The sequence below is a fragment of the Podarcis pityusensis genome (genome assembly GCF_964106645.2).
Source record: "Podarcis pityusensis genome assembly, chromosome: 13".
NCBI classification, from domain to species: domain Eukaryota; kingdom Metazoa; phylum Chordata; class Lepidosauria; order Squamata; family Lacertidae; genus Podarcis; species Podarcis pityusensis.
The window spans coordinates 19,601,565-19,622,314 of NC_138038.1; the positions used below are offsets into that span (position 1 = coordinate 19,601,565).

General features: G+C 45.4%; 1 protein-coding gene across 1 annotated transcript; it reads left to right on the top strand.

Moving 5' to 3' along the window:
• The first annotated feature begins 246 nt into the window (after positions 1-246).
• DLX3 (distal-less homeobox 3) lies at positions 247-19,978 on the top strand. The gene is made up of 3 exons (XM_080979495.1): positions 247-802; positions 3,774-3,964; positions 16,749-19,978. Exons 1-3 carry the CDS (start codon positions 472-474, stop codon positions 17,115-17,117), a joined length of 891 nt encoding a protein of 296 aa, XP_080835621.1. The 5' UTR covers positions 247-471; the 3' UTR covers positions 17,118-19,978.
• Positions 19,979-20,750: the final 772 nt, after the last annotated feature.

Genomic DNA, 20,750 nt, shown 5'->3' on the forward strand with positions numbered 1-20,750 from the left:
GTGTGTGCATGTGTGCTTCGAAAGGGTTGCATTTGTTTTCTCCTCCGCTCCTTTTTTTAAAAAAAAAAAAATTAAAAGAAGTATGGAGAGATGGAAAGAAAGAAAAGGCAAAGAGAGAAGGGAGTGGGGGGGGAAGAGTCTGTTTTGCCTGCAAGGCAATATTTCTGGAGCCAATCGGAATGCAGTATCCACCCTTCCCTACTCCCTAATTAAAGGGTTTAAGCAAGCTGGCTGGGTTGGATTTCTTACACATTTTCCCTGGAGGAGGGCTGGAACAGCAGCAGCAGCAGCAGCTATTACTGCAGCAATGACTGAGTAAGCCTACTCAGGAGGAGGAGGAAGAAGAGGAGGAGATCTGCCCCAAACCCTACAAGCAAGCCTTGCACACTTTTATTTTTAGGGGTGGGTGGGTTTGGTTTCCTTTTGCCCAACTTGGTGGACCTTTGCAACGCCGGCGTGGACCTTCTCACCATGAGTGGATCCTTTGATAAGAAGATCACCAGTATTTTGACGGACATCTCCAGCTCCCTGAGTTGCCATGTGGCCACCAAGGACTCCCCTACGCTCCCCGAGTCGTCCATCACGGATCTGGGCTACTACAGCACCCCACATAACCAGCACGAGTATTATCCCAGCCAAACGTACACCCAGCCGATGAACCATTATGCGTACCACCCCCAATTTAACCTCAATGGGATTGGGGGTGCTGGGACGTACTCCCCGAAATCTGATTACCCCTACAGCACTTCCTACAGGCCGTATGGATCTTTCCGGGATCAGCCATTGCCCAGTCAAGAAACAGGTAAGGAGAATATTTATGTTCCCGGCGAGCGAAGTCAAGGGTATGAGAAGCTGTGTGTGTGTGTGTGTGTGTTAGTGACACTATTGAGAAAGGGGAGTTTTAGGGTTCAGGGAGGTTAAGACCTTCCTAGAAAGTGGAATCACTTTCCCCCCATTCTCTTGGAAAATATTCTTACTTATAGAAGAGAAGGAGGATATACTTTGGTAATATCTTCTGAGAAAGGTATTACAACTGAACAGGAAAACTGGACACGGGGAATGTCTCTTTTGCTCTGTCACACTAGACAACAAGTACACTTTCTGGAGGGGTCCAGTAGCCCCACTGAACCAGAATCATGAACTTCTAGGATGAGGCTAAATCAGTGCCCTCGATCCACAAACATTCACTTCAGGGCTTGCTGCTGTTAGACGTTTCTGCATCTCTTGAACCAGATTGCTAGTCCCGTCCATAAAGTTATCCTGCAATATTAAAAGACTGAAACAGTGTTTCCAGTTCTGTGATCCCTTTCAGAAGCACAACTCTGGCCACTGGCAAGTTAGAGGCAACAACAGCGTAGCCAAGGGGGCTACTGCCCCATCCTTTCCCTCCTTATTCCCTTGCCATTTGCCACATTCAGACTCTGCCATAAAAGATGTAATATGAAGAATTCATTGCAGGCTTTATTCTGGCATGAAATAGCAAAGCCACTGATGGAGGTCTTCGGGTTCTACAGCGTTTTTCCCTGGTCAATGGGGGATTAAGAACGGTGGTGGACTATCTTCTCTCACTTTGAGAAATAGGGGAGAAAAATATCTGAAGGCGGCTTTTCCATCCTAGATCTATTTCTTTAGTGTACTTAAGAGAAACAAGTTTAGGAATACCCAACAGTATAACTTCATAACCCAGTCTACATAAAAAATTATGAACTGGTCCGTGACTTTTGATTGCTGTCTGTTCTTATGTAAACTACAAGTGACTTTGACAACAATATCACAATAGCTTCTTTTGTTCAAGTGAGGGTTTGATATTTTGTACATCCCCCTCCCCCGCTGATTCTGTGATTTTCTGAAGGCAAAAAGAATATTCCCCCCCCCCAACACGCACACTTAAAAAATAAACACCACTATTTTGTCCCGTGACCGTCTCTCCCAAGTTTATACATATTTATTTTCTGTGAGTGCACGAACAGGTGTGCAGAATTTGCTGGGCTTCTCTCACCTCCTCTCCAAAACTTTTTATTTGAGATACTTTGCAACTTATGATTGGAAGAGGAGAGACATTTGATTTGGTATTACTGATTAAAACATAGGAAATAAAGTGGAAAGTTTAAAAAGCAAAAGATGCCAGCAAGAAAGCAATATGTTTCTTTTATTAAAAATAAAAATAAATAAAAATAAAAGCTCCATGGAAAAGCTCCAAGTCCATGGGTTTAGGATGGAGGTGTGTAAAGGTGAGAAAAGTCTTCCTCTGTCAACAAAAATGAGCATGCCGATTTTCTAAGTGAAGCAGGCTAGAGATGCTGGCCAGCCGTTTGAGGCCTAATTCACGCCCTCACTCCCCACAAATATTTCAGGAAGGGAACATGGGGGCTGTGTGGTTCCGACTGTCCCCACGTAACCGGACAATGCTTCCTGCCAGGGAGAAAAAATATCCATGGATACACGAGTGAGACTGAGAAATAGAGACAGTTTTAGAAAGGCAAACTGGGAAGGACATGGAGGAGGAGGCAGGTTTTGCGAGCCAGGAGGTTTGAAGCAGAGCAAAGCCGGCTAGGCCAAAGTCCAGCCATGTTCAGCCCTGGAAATGCTAAAAACATCAGGTGAAAAAGTGAAGAAACTGAGACGAGAACAGAGGGAGAAAGGGAAATCTGAATACAGAAACCCAGGCAGCTATCAAATCACCAGAGTCGAGCCGAGCGAAGGAAAAATTGAAAACGAGAAAAATATCGGGCAAGGGAAGAGAAAGAAAAGTGCTAAAACCATGGGAAGTTCGATTATTTTCTGAAATCTTATCAGTGCAATCTCTTCCGCTTCCACTGAATAGGATGGTACAGACTCCCAGAAGACTGGGCAGGAGAAGGGTCTTTTCCAATATTTGTGGGTAAAGTTGATTCTGTCTCAAGACAATAAAGCAACAGTTGGCTCGAAGCAACCTCTGCGGTACAGACTCCAGAGAGGTGAATTGACTGGTTCAAACCAAGTGTACAATATGCCGTACCCAATGCCAGACCTGCTCAGAGTAAACCCATTGAAATGAATTGACAGGGCGAAATTGGAATGCATGATTCCTATGGGTCGACTTTGAGTGATACTCAGGTTGGATGCAACCCTATATCTTTGCTTCCCATAGCATGCTCCAGATACCCCATTTAAACCACACATCGTTTCCCGATCTAGCCCTAAAAGATGGAGATTACAAAGCTTTGTTGACTGAGAAATGGGTAGGGTTGGGGGGAATGGATGATGGAGGTACCATGCCTATGGTGGCATTATATGTATCAGGCCACATAGGGTTGTGTGATGGGTCTTTGACACCAGAGGTTGGTTTTCTAATTTTCATGTTTTCTGCACCTCTGGGAACCAGTGGAGAGGAGTTAGATGCTTTCGTGGTGTGCAGAAGTCGGGCGGGTTCTTGGGGGCAAATTAAGAGTTTTGGGGAGCAGCCCAGCAAAATAAAATAGTCTCCAGAGGAGATCACAGTTATCCTGCCCTTCTGTTGAGCCGCCATTCTCAAAGGGCTGATCTTTGCCGTCCTAGAGAAATGCACGTTGTTCTCTGCAGCCAAGCTTTCATTCATTCTCTTTTCCAGCAGAGACCGAGAACTTGGACCGTTCTGCGGAAAGGCAGCTTGCCGCTCCAAATGTATAAAAAGCAAACTCCTTTCCCGCAACTCCTTTTCCAGTTCCGAACCAGCAACTCGCTGTGGTTTTATTTATTTTTGTGCTCTGATGCAGTTCTTCCTCTGCCTTCCCCCCCTCTGCCCTTTTCTGCAGTCTCAGTGAAGGAAGAACCCGAGCCAGAAGTGCGGATGGTCAACGGGAAGCCCAAAAAGATCCGAAAGCCGCGCACGATCTACTCGAGTTACCAGCTGGCTGCCTTGCAGAGGAGATTCCAAAAGGCGCAGTACCTGGCGCTGCCAGAGAGGGCAGAGTTGGCCGCGCAACTTGGACTGACCCAGACTCAGGTAGAAACAAGCACACATTGGAAAAAAGAACATCCTGGTCTGTTTAGCTTTCCGACTCTGTTTAGGGAAACGGGAGCGTGAGAGGGACATGTGCGTGGAACTCCAGCAAAATCTCAGGAAGTTGCTGGATTTAAGTGGCCCTAGATGGTTGGGAGATCCCCAGCAGGAGTTTCACAGCTCTTGAATAAAATACCTTAGGACAGTAAGAGAAAAAGTAGTTTCAGGTGTTTGGATGTTTGATCTTTCTTCTCGGTTTCCCAATTGCTTTGGGACTTCCAGCTGTTGAAATCCCAATCCATTACAGTGGTACCTCGGGTTAAGTACTTAATTCGTTCCAGAGGTCCGTTCTTAACCTGAAACTGTTCTTAACCTGAAGCAGCACTTTAGCTAATGGGGCCTCCCGCTGCTGCTGCACCGCTGGAGCACGATTTCTGTTCTCATCCTGAAGCAAAGTACCAATACTGGGTTAGCGGAGTCTGTAACCTGAAGCGTATGTAACCCGAGGTACCACTGTACTACAGAAGTGGAGTCCTGCAGCTGAAAATCTGATGATACGTGTCAAATCCTTACGTGAAATTAAGCCCCCCTGGCTGTATTTTCCTTCACCCCTCCCCTCTAGGCACTGAGTGCAAGTTCCCCCTTAACTGCCGCTTTGACCTCATTTTCCTCAGCTCCTCCAGTTCCTAGCCATTTGTGAGGGTGTTTTGTTTTGGGGGTGTGTGTGTGTGTTTTAACCCACACAGCCAATATTTCACTTCTCTCTCTTGGCAAGCTGTGCGGAATGCCAGCATTCCACACTTTTCAACCTCTGCAGTTAGAATGTTTTTGCGCATTCCGTGTCATCGCAGCAAAAAGTTTTGGGATGGAGGGGATAGCAGAGAAGAGCTGTCTGGGTTTTTATGCCACTGCTCAAGGCGACGTATGTCGGTGTCTCTTTGATGAGAGCAGTAGCTCTGATAACATGGGAATCATGTGTTGGCATCAGCTTAGATGATATTGACAGGTTTGGAGTAATGGGCTGCAGCACGGAAGGGAAAGAGTCAAGTCTCCATCGCTCCTCCGCTGTCTCAGGCCTACTCATTCGTCTCTGGCTGGGGCTCAGTGATCCAGAGCGGAATGCTGACTGCCCTGAGAGGCGGCGGCGGCAGGAAACACGTAGGTGTGGCGATGCAACTCCTGTGTTTTGGCAGAGTCCCTTTCTTCCTCCTGAGGCCAAGGGAGGCTCAGCTGAGAGGTGCTGATGGGTAACTGCGAGGAGGAAGTTGGCCAAGTTGGGAAAACAACTCCTTGGTAGCCTCTGGAGGAGGTGTGGGGAACTTGTGGCAATTCAGGTATTGCTGGACTCGCAGTTCCCAGCAGCCCAAGCCAGCACAACCAATGGGCAGGGATGATGGGGCTTGTTAGTTCTGAAACATCTGGAAAGCCACAGGTCCCCCACATCTGCTGAACACAAGCAGCTGGTGGACCAACTAGCGACTGCATATCTGGGTTGACAGTTGGATGGCAGAAGGCACTATGTCCCAAGTAGGATGGCTTGCATGTGTCTTTTGTGTACTGTTGTTTAAGACACAAAATATTTGCCTCTCATGCTCCTCCACACAAACAGCATACCCTCCAATATTTCTCTGATGGAAATAGGGGTGTCCTATCACATACCCTCCGACATTTCTCCAGTGAAAATAGGGGCATCTTATTCCATACCCTCCAACATTTCTCCAATGAAAATATGGACATTCTAAGGGGAAAGCGGAACATTCTGGGATCAAATCAGAAACTGGGACGGCTTTCGTAAATCCGGGACTGTCCCTGGAAAATGGGGACACTTGGAGGGTCTGGTCAGACTCGTAAGCTGCCTCGTTGTTATTCCCATTTTACAGGATTGAGGGAGGAGGGAGCTAAGGTTAAGAAAGAGCAACTCCCGCAAGGCTGCTCCAAGTGTGACTGAGCTGAGGATGGATCTACCAAGCTATCTAGTAGTAGGCCACGGGAACAGCTGGGCAGATCTTTTTCAAGGCAAACTCTCCTTGGGTAACAAAAAAAAAACTGAAAGAAAGGAAGGGAGAAATGCGTGGCTACATTATATTGCAGCATCTGATTTTCTCCATTTGAGCTATGTCCCCCCCCCTTTTTTTTTTTACTGCCACTCTGCATAATTACTTCGGCCCTAGCAAAACATGCGTTGTGGGTCAGGCTGCAGGGCTGGAGCCTTGGGCAGCAATCCTGACCTCACTTACTCCTGAGTAGACATCCTTGGGATTGCATTCTTAACCTGGGAATCAGTCCCATCGAATCCAGCAGGACTTAACTTACATGAATAGGGTCAGGCTGTGAATATTTCTCCTTTTCTTGGATTTTTGCCCATACGGTTTAAAGCACTGGGAAGGTGTGTGTGCCTGTATGTCATTTTTTTTAGACTGCCGATAACCATCTGTTTCCTTGGGCAAATGGTGGTTGCAGCTTTCAAGGGGGAGGGAGGACAAAAAAGGGGGGAAAGGACTTTTGAAACGTCTAAAGCAGATGAAAAAAGCCCAACACTAACTGGTTTCAATCCTACACATGCTTACCGGGGAGGAAAGGGCATTTGAACTCAGCCCAGACTTCTTTCTTAGAAAACCTGTGTAGGGCTGTTCTGTAAGCCCCACTGAACAGAGGGAGATGTCCATCAAAAGGATTTGTACTGTCAGTTGAAATCTCAGCTAATCGTCATCTGTGGAGGACCAAAGCAGAGGTCGCATTTCCTGCAGTGTTAACTGCAGCAGTGTGTGTGTGTGTGTGTGTGTGTGTGTGTGTCTCAAATCAAATGCAGAAACTTTATGATACCTCTGTCTTTTGTTTTTGGCAGTGGAATGGGGATAGTATTTTGATCAGGAAAATAGTGCTCTCGAAAGGCTTAACCTCCCGTGCTGTGCCATAATTTCAGTTCTAATCGGCGAAGGTTGCTTGCTATAAAGATTTTCTTTTAAATGTAGACAGTCCTATTTCCGGTTCCCCAAGTGATATCTGAGTTGCCTTTGTAGGGCTATCCCCGTCCTCCGATTCTTCTGGATGAATTTGGCAAGTTTCCTGAGCAACGGAAGCTTCTCCGCCTGTCTTTGCTTTTTGGAAGCCAAAAAGTCTCTGGGTGCTTCCAGAAGCTTGCTATTTTTGGGTGGGATTCAATCACAAGTACCAGCCGGTTTAGGTTGCACAATTATAGTTGGCTGGGAAGTCTTGAGCAACAAGCCTGCCCCCCCTCCCTAAATTGGACTCTTTGCGATACGCGATGGGAAACTGTGCTGCGAAGTGTGGGGTAACATTTGCTTTGCTTTGATGCAACAGCATCTGACCTCCCTGCAAGCAAATCAGCATGAATCTGCAATAAAATAAATCTGCTTTTTAAGACAGCTATGGCAAGTAGCGGGATTAGGCCATCTGTCTCTTAGGCATGACAGGAGGCCAGGTTGTACCATCTAAAGGACTTTTGATGCCCCTTCTTAGCCTTTAATGTGACTTTTAAGGAGCTTGGATGGGAACAGTAATGGAGAGTTGGTAAGGATACTATGGGGTTTGGCTTATATAGCATTTGGGTTCTTTCTGATACAATGATGCAGAATACTGAATAAAGCAAGATTGGCAAGTACTGCTTCACAACATTTGGGAGATGAAATCAGTGCAGGGACATGTTTGCCTAGATGTCAGGGTTTAACTGTACAATTCTGGCTTCTTCTTCTTTTTTTTTTTTAATGATATTTATTAACGTTTCAAAAAATAGAAGAAATACAAAATACAGAAAAAAAGAGTAAATTTTTTAAAAATATAACAAAAAAGTAAAGGATAAAAAAGAAACATACAAAATAAAACAGTTAAAAAGACATTAATTTTCCAAACCTATCTTCTCTAGACTTATTTCCCTGGACCTCCTCATACCTCCCTTTTTTGTATTCCAGTTCAGTTTGTTAGTTCAGCAAATCCTTACCATTAAACTTTTGCCCAATTGTAAACCTTTTTTCATATCTCTTAAAGCATTACAGCTAAAAAGCTCTTAGTTTCTATCCAATATCCTTCTAAGATTCCTTAATTTTACAATATTTCTGTAAATAGTCTTTAAATTTCTTCCAGTCTTCTTTCACCGACTCTTCTCCCTGGTCTCGGATTCTGCCAGTCATTTCCGCCAGTGTACAATTGTGGCTTCTTGTTCGATTTTCCCAGGATAAAACTCACCAGAAAGGTTTTAAGTTGAGCCAAGGCTCACTGGAACCTGTTGTCATTAGGACCAGACTGCCTTTAAGCATGTGCAGAGTGCCTTCCTTTCACCACTCATTTTCCCACTAGTGTCTCTTCATATACCTGGAAGGGGTTTCGTGTCAGAGTTCTGGATTCGAACTCTGCCCGTGAAATTAATTGCTGTCTGGAAATCAGAAACAGGCCCGGTGGCATTTAGCTGCATCGAAACCTAAGTTAAAACCCCAAAGCTGGAAGATTGCCTAAACTTAGCTCTCTGGCCTTATCTGGTAGACATTTTATTGCAAGTAAAACTCAGTCGGTTATTCCTGTGAAACTTAACCATGCAAATCTACATGAGAAGGATGTTTTGCTGTGTTCAGTGGGCCTCACTCCCAGCCAGTAAAGGCCCATCCATTCCTCAGCTTAGTGTGGATTGCAAAGCCCGCCTAAACCCATTGAGCTCAATGGGTCTTACTTCTGAGTAGGCAATATAGCTGGGTGCCCAGATGTAAAAAAAGGGGGGGCAGGGCTCTTGCGCCTTTAATTGTTGTGCAGAAGAGGGAATTTCAGCAGGTGTAGCTTGGTATGCAAAATCCAGCTGCTGAAATTCCTCCTTCAACGCCACTATTAAAAATGCAGGGGTTGCATCATGATGTACAGTGTGCAGATAACTACAGACCTACTTTCAGGTAAACGCTTAGGAGTGATCCTTTGTATTGTTTGGAAGATGGATGGATTGCCTGCCCTTTAAAGCACATGGAGATAAAAGTTTTACGTATTGCAAAGTTGCAGAACTGCCCACAGAAGGCTCATATCATTGTTCAGCTTTCGCTCTCTCTCTCTCTCTCTCTCTCTCTCTCTCTATATATATATATATATTCTATAGCAAACTGCCTGGAAACTTTGCTAGGCCCTCTCCAGTAGGACGTCCGACGCCAGAAGCAATTTGACCCAATTACTCCAGCTGCAATTTGGGGAGGCAGAGGCATGAGGACATAATAGCAGTCATGCAACTTCCGCTGTTTACGCCAAGCTCTGGCTGGAAGGCGGCGGCTATCGAGGCAAGGAGGAGCAGGGTGACTTGAAGAGTCGCTGACCTCTTATCTGGTGCAACCACAGAGATGGGTTTGGAGCAGTCCTTCTCGTCTCCCGCGCCAATCAAGGCTCAGAATCGGAATCTTTCCAAGCCCAGGGTTCCATTTCGGAACTTGTATAGTAAAGATCAGGCATAGGCAAACTCCGGCCCTCCAGATGTTTTGGAACTACAATTCCCATCATCCCTAGCTAACAGGACCAGCGGTCAGGGATGATGGGAATTGTAGTCCCAAAACATCTGGAGGGCCGGAGTTTGCCTATGCTTGGTAAAAGATAAAGGCATGGCATCATAGAGTTGTGCAGAAGCCTTATGGCCTATCTCAGGGGTGGCCAACTCCCAAGAGACTGCGATCTACTTACAGAATTAAAAACTGGCAGTGATCTACCCCCCTTTTGGGGGGGGGGGTTGTTCAGGTCAAAGTTGTTGAGCTTTTTTTTATGGAGGAGCCCTTTTTTTTAAGGGGTTTGAGGGGGAAAGAGGAACCAACAACAAATCGCTGGGGAAACAAACAGCCTCACTGAGTAAACTCCATCTTGCAACTCCATGTTGCAGATCTTGCAACAGTGGAGGACAGGGCAAGGGGGTAGGGCAGGGTTCGATTTTACCAGCACTAAGGAAAGGGACCCAGCGATTGACTGTGATCTACCAAAACCTCCCAGGATCACGATTGACCTGTTGGACATCCCTGGTCTATCTGATCCAGCTCCTTGCTTGGTGATGTGTATCGCCTGCTCAGATCTAGAGCATCTCCATTGATGGCTTTCTAAAAAGCCTCTGCAAAAAGATCTCTAGCAGAAGACCTGCACCAGACATGTGAAGAATTGTAGCCCCCAAAGAACTGTAGCTCAGCGATGGGTAAACTACAGTTCCCATGATTCTTTTTTTTTTGGGGGGGGGGTGCTTTGTTGAAGACGTGTGGTTGCTCACAAATGCTCTCACATGCAATTGGAGATTGCGCTCAGCTCCTCTTCCCAGCATAACCTGCTTCTCAAAGGTTTTCCCTGGGTGGTGATGGAAAGGGCAGGATCCAGCTAACCTTGAAAAGCATCCGCAAGACCAGTTTGCCCATTCTTACAATTAGCTGTGCTAAAATAGCTCAGCAAAAAGCAAAGATTCAAAGGATTCTTCACCTCATAAAATCTTACGTGGGCAGGATCCCACCCCTCACCCCCTGTCACACATACAGATGGTTCCCTAGGATTGAAAGCAAGTATTTATTTTGTGGGAGAGGCGAGCTTGGCTGAGCAGAAATTGAATTTCCTCGTGAATTTAAGCAGGTGAAGTTTTTGTTTTATTTTACTACAGGATCTAAAATCTTGAGACTGAAAAATGTTAGGGACATAGTGTTAATTCGTCTTCTTCAACAGGATAAACTTCCTTGAGGAAGAAGAAGTGTAATTGGAACAACATGTATAATTAGAAATGTGGTATAAAAAAATAATTTAAAATTGTGAGAATAGTATAAACCAGAGGTGGTTCACCAGATGTTGTCGAGCTACAACTCACATCATGCCAAAGTCCTGGTCAGGCCAGCTGGGGCTGATGGGTACTGGAGTCCAACAACATCTTCAGGGTAATAATTTCCCCACCCTTGATTGATATACAATATATAAATCAGATTTGTGTTTGGCTTTATGATGATTTTAAAAATTCTCTGTATGGTTTAAGCAGAGATTGGATGGCCGTCTGTCATGGATGTTTAGTGGAGATTCCTGCATTGCAGGGTGTTGGACAAGATGACTTGATTTATTTTAATCTACACTGCTTTAACTTTACCTAAGCGGTGTATAAAGGCCTTAAATAAGTAAATAAAAATATTCTCCCAACTCCATCCCGTTCAAGTGCATTACCAGTTACAGCTGCTGTTCCACACCCTAGCCCTGACATTTTGACTCTTAAGATCTTAGTTCCTTCAAAATCTTTTTTTTTTAAAGAAAACTTTCGTCTTTAAATTCACGAGCATCAATGCCGAATTCCGGACGGCCATCTTGGTTTCCTTCGCTTCATCCCTCCCACCTTCGGACACGAAGCCTTGAATGTTTATTTCCTCCTCACTTAGACTATCCCTGTTAAGCAGGTCAGTCAGGGAGAAGAAGCGAAGATGGAACGCAAGGTTGGCCAAGCACTTTGATGACAGCAAAGCTTCTCCCTCTGCTCCCTCTCTTTTAAAAGGTCGGCCTTCTTAATTGCCGCGATCTAAATAAGGCAGCAAGCTGGCGTGCTTCTGGGCTGCCTGGTACTGCCAAGAACGATGCGGCGATATAGCACGCTCATGGCCACCTGAGAACGCTCACCCTTGCCCCCAGCAAAATGTTCTCAGGGTGCATGTTGTGGGTGGGGTGACACTGACACAGCCTCATGGTGGTCAGGTGACTCCCCGGGGTCACACATTGGTTAGTGACCCCCTTTCCCCCCTAATTTGGTGCAGCGTAGCACTTGGCTCACTCCCCTGAGTCGCCTGGAGCTTTTTGCCATGTGATCATCGAGACAGGAATTTTCCCCAAGGTCCTGTTGGCTAGGCTGGTGTTTATTTGTCTCCTGCAGGAGGGCGCTTGGCTTGGCTCGCTTGCCTGAGTCACCTGAAACTCCTTGCTTAGAATGTACCTGTTGTTTGCTCAAGAGACACACTGGGTGGCCAAGTTGGGATGAGCTTGGAGGCTCCTACAAGGTCCCTTGCCGTTCCATGATCATAAATTATTCCACATCATTACTAAGGCTGCATATGCACTATACATTTAAAGCACACACCCCCCACAAGAATCCTTGGAACTGTAATTAAGGGGGCTGATAAACTACAGTTCCCATTATTCTTTAGGGCAGGGGTGCCCAAACTTTTTTTTTAAAGGGCCAGATTTGATGAAGTGAACATGCGTGGGGGCCGGCCGAAGTTCTTGAGCTTTTTTTAGGATTGTACCCCAAAGTTTTTGAGCTTTTCTTAGGATTTGACCCCAATAAATAAGGCCCACAAGGCGGACTCCTGCTTTAGGGGGTTGGAAATGTGCTTTAAATATATGGTGTGTAGGTCAGGGGAACCTGTGGCCCTCCAGTTGTTGTTGGACTAGCTCAGTTGGCTACAGGATGGTGCTGATAACGCCAAGGTTGCAGGTTCGATCCCTGCATTCCTGCACCACAAGGGGTTGGACCAGATCAATCAATCAGTTTTATTGTTTGTAGCCAATACAGCCAAACCTCGGTTTTCAATCGTCTCTGTTGCTGAACATTTCGGCTCCCAGATGTCAAAAACCCAGAAGTAAGTTTTACATTTTTTGGAAGCCGAACATCCGACGCGGCAGACAAGCAACTTCTAATTGGCTCTTCTGATTGTAAGAGCCAATCAGAAGCTGCGCCTCAGAAATCGAACGTTTTGGATGTCGAACATTCTTCCAGAACAGATTACATTCGACTTCTGAGGTACCACTGTACAATAGGAGCACAAATAGCACAACTGCAAAACAAAAAAACCTTGGACCAGATGAGCCTCAAACTCTATGGTCCTATAATCCTATAACTCCTGTTGTTTATTTCATTTCATGAAATTTATACACTGCTTCCTGGTAAAAAGCATCAAAGTGGTTTATGAAAAGGTAAAACAATAAAATTGAGGGGCGGAACACAACCCTACTTTAAAGCATTCAAAAGTTAAAATACTAAAACAGATCAAAATTACCCCAACTTTCGAAGCATCTGTGTAGACACATCTAAACAAGAATTTCTTTATGAATGACTTTATGAATGAAAAGATGATAGTGAAGGCACCTGCTTAATGTCAACAGGAGGGAGTTCCAAAGTTCACCTGGGATGGGAATTGGAGTCTATTGGCATCCAGAGGGCTGGAGGTTCACCCTGTAATAGATATCTCACCAAATGAGCTCTGTAACTGAAAGCCCAGGATCGCTTCCCCAAAATGAATGCATCCGTTCTTCTTGTTTTGCTCGAGATGTCACTAGGATTTATAGGTTGGGTGTTTCTGACCTCCTTACGAGGCTGAACAGTGTTTGTTGTCCAAAAGTGTGCAGAGGCTGGGAGAGGACCTGATGGGTGTGCCTGATCATTTTAGGAAGCTTTTCAGAGCTAAGATGCTCTGAAATGAAGAAGGTGCCATCATCGATAGATTCACAGTGCTTCCAGACAGGAGGCTTAATTTGCAAATGTGACACTGAGATAACAGGTTGTTGGCAACAATCTTCTTCTTCTTCTTCTTCTCCTCCTCCTCCTCCTCCTCCTCCTCTCTTTCTCTTTCTCTTTCTCTTTCTCCTTCTCCTTCTCCTTCTCCTTCTCCTTCTTCTAAAAACCTGAATGGATTCCCCCCTCCAAAGAGCAAATCTGGTCCAAATTGGCGGGGGGGGGGGGGGGAATACAGGCTGACATTTTGATGCTAATGATGTTGAGTGAACCCTGCAAAAATAAAAAACTTTCACACACGAGGAGCACCCGTCCTAAACACAACTGTTCTGAACTGTTTTTAGTGGGACCTCTTCAAAGGCTTGGTTTTCTCTCTCTCTCTCTCTCTCTCTCACACACACACACACACACACACACACACACCAGCCCCAATTGATTTTTCTTTGGACATGAGGGGGAGCTGTTTCTTTAATCTTGGTTGATTTTGGAAATGCCTCTTTGGATTTGGAAATCGAGCTGATCTGTCAGGCAGCCACGCCATAAAGGGTACAGCTCCCCCCGCAAGAATTCTGGGGGCTGTAGTTTACTTCGCACAGAGCTGTAGCACCCTTGGCAAACTACAATTCCCAGGATTCCTTTAGGGGAAAGGGTGTGTGTTGTGGACATGACCCTGGCGCTTTTCTTTCTGCTTCTGTCTTGGCATCTCCTTTTCTCCGAAAAGAGCGTAGTGACTTCTTTTTCACTTTGCTCCTTCCTTGTTGGTCCTGGACCACTAACAGTTCAGTCCTAGACATCTGCAGTCAGATGGAAGTCCCAAAATTACTTCCCACTGTATATAGGACTGCTGCCTATTTTGGAATACTATTAAGGGGTCACGATTTGCAGTAGTGCCCTAGCTTCTCATTCATTTCAGCGGAGCTCGCAGGGAGAATGTGCTGGTGGATTGGGCCCTTTGGCCTTTGGAAAGGGCCTTTCCCATTGTGTGTGTGTTCCTTAATTACAGCCAGCTTGCACAGACTCTAATACGTAATTTCCCCTTGCCCTCTAATGCAACCACACGCTGTGAGAACTTTGGCTGACTTCAGGTAACGTGCTCAGTCCTTCGTGACCTAGCAATCTATCCGTTCGCGAATTAATTAATTGACAGGCAACAAATACCGAAGGCTGCAATTTGGAAGACTGGAAGATGACTTTGCTCATAGGAACCCGTTGCCAGGTTTGCAGTGTCAGTCACCACCTTGGGGGAGAAATCACCCTCCCTCCTCCCGCCCACAAATATGGCTATTTCCCAACCAGGCACAGAGGAGTCCTAATCTTTCCTCCTTCCTTGTTTTGACTCCCAGGAGTTTCTCTCCCTCTCTAGTCTTTCCTCCCTTGCCTCTTCCTTCCCCACCTACCACCCACTTTCTTTCGCCGCTCCTCGGCTCTTTCTCCAAAGTGGGGCGCGTGTGAAGTCATCACCGCAGCCCTCAGAGCACTATCAGAAAGGCTCCAAGCCAGCTAGGCCACCCTCCCAGCCCTGCCCTAAGTTTCGTCACCTCAGTCCTCCCAGCCCAAGAGGACTTGTAAAAAAAAGTTCCGAAAGAGCTTGTCATCAAGACTTCTCGAAAGATCGGTTTTGGGGGGAAAGGGCGATTGTTTTGGAAAAATGGGTAGATGTGGCACCTCTTCTAGGGAGTGTGACATGGGGGGTGGGGAAGTTTTGGGAAAATATATTTATTATTTCATTTTACCTTGAGTCCAAGGAGTCTAGACTACAGTTAAAGCAGGAATGGGGAGCCTGTGGCCTTGCAAAATGTTTTTAGAGGCCAACTCCCATCATCCTTGAACATTGACCATTCTGGCTGGGACCGAGTTGAGAACCCAACAACAATTGGATGGCCACAGATTCCCCCACTCCTACTTGGAAGAGGGGCATTTTCCCCTTGCTTCGTCTGAACTCTTTGACCATGTGTGGAATTTATGCATTCTGCCTTCGTCTCAAGCAGGCACTTCTGCCTGAGGACGGCTTCCTCTTGGAAACAATTTATTTATTTGGAAACAGAAGGAGAGGTGTACATTCTCGGAAGTCCCATCACAATTCCAGAGATGTCTTTTGCTGTGGTAACTCAAAGCATGAACTGTACACAAGTTCAGAGGTGCAAATGTTGTTTCTCCATGTCTTCCCAGGCTGAGATTAGGCTGGAAAAGAAATGTGATGACTGAAAGCTGACAAGCTTTGGCTCGGGTTAAATCCTGGCTCATTGTGATGGAGCAACTCTGTAGAACGCCGAAGTCCCAGTTCTTCTGAGTTCTAGGCAACAGTGGTCTCTGGGTGTGGGGGTCTCTGCCTGGTACAGCGTGGAGCTCTTAGAAGCGCTAGCAGTTTGTAGAGCTACAACCCAATTCCAAAATTCTATATTAAGTACACCAAGTGGGTCTTTCCAGTCCTTCTTTTCCCTCTGACATCTATTCTACACACCACTCAAAAAGGATTGATGGGAGCTTCCATGATCATCTCTAGAAATGCAGTTGGGAAAATAAGAGGCATAGGCCACCTCTTGCCTCCTGTGCATGAAATTGGGGCCATGGATTGGGGCCATGCCACTGAATGTGTATTTTAGATGCTGGTACATTGTCTTGGTTGAGATCCACCTCCTCTTTGGCGTTCTAAGGTAGACATGATCTGGGATAAGTGAGCACTCAACATAGGAAGATGCATTATAACAAAATCAGACCACTGATCCATCTACCGCAGTATTGCCCACACTGATTGGCAGCGTCTCTCCAGGGTTTCAGGAAAAGGTATTTCCCAACCCAAACTTGAGAAACCAGGGGTTGAACCTGGAACATGCAAAGCATGTGCTCCACCACATGGACCAAGAAGGAGCGGTGACAACTCTCTCCATTCAGGAGTCCATGGTAGGGATGTCTTCTGCCCGGACACTGAGGTCGAGCGCTGAGGGCCTTCTGGCGGTTCCCTCACTGCGAGAAGCCAAGTTACAGGGAACCAGGCAGAGGACCTTCTCGGTAGTGGCACCCGCCCTGTGGAATGCCCTCTCATCAGATGTCAAAGAGAACAACAACTACCAGACTTTTAGAAGACATCTGAAGGCAGCCCTGTTTAGCGAAGCTTTTAATGTTTGATGCATTACTGTATTTTAATATTTTGTTGGAAGCCGCCCAGAGTGGCTGGGGAAGCCCAGCCAGATGGGTGGGGTATAAATACTAAATTATTATTATTATTATTATTATTATTATTATTATTTTCACCCCATACCCTGATTTCAGAACACAGAGTGCCACAGATGAAGCTCTCAATCCTACCACACAGCTGTGAAACCTTTTCTTCTTTTTCATTTTTCATTCTCTCTTTATTCTCAGGTGAAAATCTGGTTCCAGAACCGAAGGTCCAAGTTCAAGAAACTGTACAAGAATGGAGAGGTCCCCTTGGAACACAGTCCCAATAACAGTGACTCCATGGCTTGCAATTCTCCGCCATCTCCCACCCTCTGGGACAGTAACACCCACAACAACAATAACAACAGCAGCAACAACAACCCAGCCGGCCGGAGCCAGCTCCCTCAGCCACTCTCCTATAACTCCCCACCAAGCTACCTGGAGGAGCACAGCCCCTGGTACCATCATCAGAACCTGAGCGGGCCTCACTTACAGCAAGGACCTCCTCCCACTCCTGGCTCTATGCATCACCCATCTCCAGGGCCTCCTCCCAATCCTGGAGCGGTATATTAACCTCCTTTGCCTCCTTGATGAAACCAGTGGAGCAGGAAAAAAGGAATGAAGGAGAGAGAGGAGGGAGACAGGGAGAAACAGACAGACAGCAACAAGTCAAAACTCTTTGATGTGTTTTGCAGGACATGTACACATTCCATCCCATCTCAGGAACAACTGAGCTGCAGTAAAGGCTAAGACTTTTGAGAGACCATCTAAAAACAAAGGGAAGGGAAAGGTGGGCGGGAGGGAGGGAGGAAAGCTCATAGTCCATGTTGTATCTCAGCCAAATTGGTTTCACCCGCCCTACGTGACCAACCTCCTCAACTTCCTGCGTGGTTTATCTGTAGGCAATTCTCCATCATCATCATCACCATCACCGCCAGCTTCAGTCAGAAGGCTCTCTGCTTGGTTGGAGAGAAGCCCATCATCACACACAGCACCGCCCCAGCTTCCCGAGAAGGAAGTATACAACCTTCCTCTTGTTTTGTTGATTTTGTGTTGTTTGCTCACTTTCCCAAGCAAAGTGATTCAGAGAGGGATCTCCTTGGATAGCTCTGAAAGATCTGGCAAGGTTTCAAAGCCCGATCGGTGTCATTTATGACAGGAGCAGGATTTCTGTTGTTACTCGTCCATTCATTTGGGGGATGGGGGCAGTCTAACGAACCCACCTCTCTCTATTCCTACATGACCTCCCAGAAATAATATCTAGCTAGATTTTTTTTTCCTTTTAATTTAAGGAACATTTAAGAGATGTTGGGGGCAAGTAAACATTGTCACAGCTATAAAAACACACACACACACACACATATATAATAAATTTAGGATGAAAGCCAATTCCTTAGAAATACGCATGACTGTTCTACAAAACTGGGCAGCATATAGCAAGTGTGGGGAATCTTTGGCCCTCCAAATGTTGCTGAACTACAACTCCCATCATCCCTGGGCACTGGTCATGCTTGCTGGGACTGATGGGAACTGTAGTTCAGCAACATCCGAAAGGTCAAAGGTTTCCCCTCTGGTGTGCAGTGTTAACATAGTGCTGGAGAGCTTGTGGTCAAAGAGAACAGAGGGGAAAGTTCAGAGACCTGTGATGGAAAGGACCAATTCTGATCTCACTAGTGGCTATTTCAGGTTTACTCCAGGAGCCCTCTGGATTAGGAAAGCCAGACAGGTGGGCTTCGACCCAGTTCTTCAACTGGGAATAAACTGAGGATAAAAATCCAAATGCAGGAAGAAAAGTTCTGATCCCAGGAACATTAGTCCAGGTTTAATATGGACCAATATGGAGCTGGAAGGGACCGCAAGGGTCATCTATCTAGTCCAACCCCCCACAATGCAGGAATCTTTTGCCCGTTGTGGGGCTTGAACTCTCGACCCTGAGATTAAGAGTCTCATGCTCTAACCAACTGAGCTATCCTCTGACAGACCTATTTGCCATGGTGCGTGTGTGTGAAAAATTCTGATCTCTTTTATGACACTGCCCATCTGCACTACCTCTTTTTTTGAACTAAAGTTACGCAAGAGGGCATTCAGCTTACACAGGATTGGAAGGACAAATGTTTGGGTCCTTGCTTTACACCAGTCGGTGTTGTGGAGTGGCATGGTGGCTCGGAGGAAGGCATGGGGAGAGGGAACCTGGCTCAAATTATCGTGGGTTATTCCATGTTTGCATCAGGTTAGGAGATGGGCTGTATAACTCAGTGACCCAGCACATGTCTTATATGGGGAAAGTCCCAAGGTTGAATCCTGGCACCTCCAGCTAGTGCTGGGAATCTCCCCAGTCTGAAACTCTGTTTCATGGATATGGGGAACTAGTGGTCCTCTCGATGTTGGTTGTGCTAACTGGGGTTGATGGGAGTCAGAGACAACAGCATCTTGGAGGACCATAAGTTTCCCATCTCTGTTAACGACAAAACTGAGTCAGAGAGATCAATGGTTTAAAACTCAGTACAAAACAGCTTCTGAGTTCCTTTTAGGCTGTCATAAAAATGTCCAGGTTTTTTTAAACTTTCCCGCAAAAAGCTTGATATCTTTCTTTGGCCAAATCCCCCCAAAATCTCAACTTTCCCAAAACTTTTTGTTTCTTGAAATATGGCAACCCATATAGTTCTGTGCCCACTTTCATAGGATTCGATTTCTACTGAACTCATGTCTTTTGTTTTACTTTGGTAGACCTGTTTATTACTGTGTTCCAAGGGACTAGATTCTTGTTTCCCTTCCAGCCAAATAAAACAAACCAAAATCCCAGAAAAGAAAGAGAAATCTTAACCCTTTTAGAGATGCTTCAGAATTACCCCAAGAATTAAAATATTTGGCTTGGGAATTTATATCCCTTGACCTTCACATTAGGGTTTGTAAGGGGTTGGATGGCGGATAAATGTTTATTTTAAAAATTGAGGGAGATATTTAAAATACTTTGGGAATAATTTAAGTTATTGTTATTTTTGAAAAAGAAAGTGAAAATTTGTCTTAAGTGTTGCTCTACTTGCATCATGTTAAGCTATTGTCAGAGAGGAAAGCTTATTTTTTAAAGAAGAAGAAAAAACAAATCCACCTTGGATTTTAAAAAAACAATAAAGCTGGAGGGAGTTGTTATTTTTTAAACAAAGAGCTGCAATTTTAATAAGCATTCTTTAATGTTGTACAGTGTCAAGGTTGCTATTTATGTCGCCTTGTATAATAGATAAGGAGAGAAAGGTGGGGGGAATGTATATAGGGCTGATTTGTATAAAGCTTATTTTAAATTTTAAAAGAAGTTTCTTTTTTATCTTGGCTTAGGGGGGGAAAGAGCAAGGTGAGAACTTTGCTCGAGCTTCTTTGTGCTTCGGTAGCGAACGGAAACTTTCTCGTAGAATGTCAATAAAACATTTTGAACTTCACAGAGTGGCCCTTTTGTTGTCTTTCAGCTCGCAGTGTGTGTTTTGTCAATCTGGGGCGGCAAATGCCCTTGTTGGTGTTTGGCAATGCCAACAGTTCCCCCAGAATTGCCCGTTCCTTTTTTAAAAAAAAAATTAAATTAATTTTCTTTTTTCTCATTACAAATATCCTTATAACATACAAGTTACATAACACCTCTCCCTCCCCCCCCCTTTGGACTTCCCTCAACTTCCATTTCTGATTTATTATCCTCATTATTATATTCTGCTATTTTCTACAAATATCATATTTCCCCCTTTATTACATTATTTGTTCCCTAGCCATAAAGTTGTGAATGTTTATTTAACAGAATCCCCTGTTCCTCATTCTGTCAGCATACCTTAAATCTAGCAGCCTAAGCTTTGCAAGAACTGAACTGCAATAAAAGGTTTCAAAGGTAGAATTCCAAACCTTGACTAAGTCAGAACATGTGCCATCTTGGGGGCGATCCTGCAACTGGTCCTAGTTGTTTGGCATGCGCAGAGGTGGACAAGGGACTAAAATGCAGGACCCACAGTTCTGCCTGTCTATATTCTAGTTGAAATGTGGATGTGTGTTGTGCCAAGCTCAACCCAACTTCCATGTTCTCGGAACGAGCTGAAATAGCAAGGCAGACTAGGGCCGTCTTCCTAGCAAGACGTGGGGATGAAAAGTCTTCACACACACCCCTTGCAGGAGGGGACTTGCAATTCTTGCCTAAAGGACCTCATGCAGCTGGGCAAACTATTATGGGGG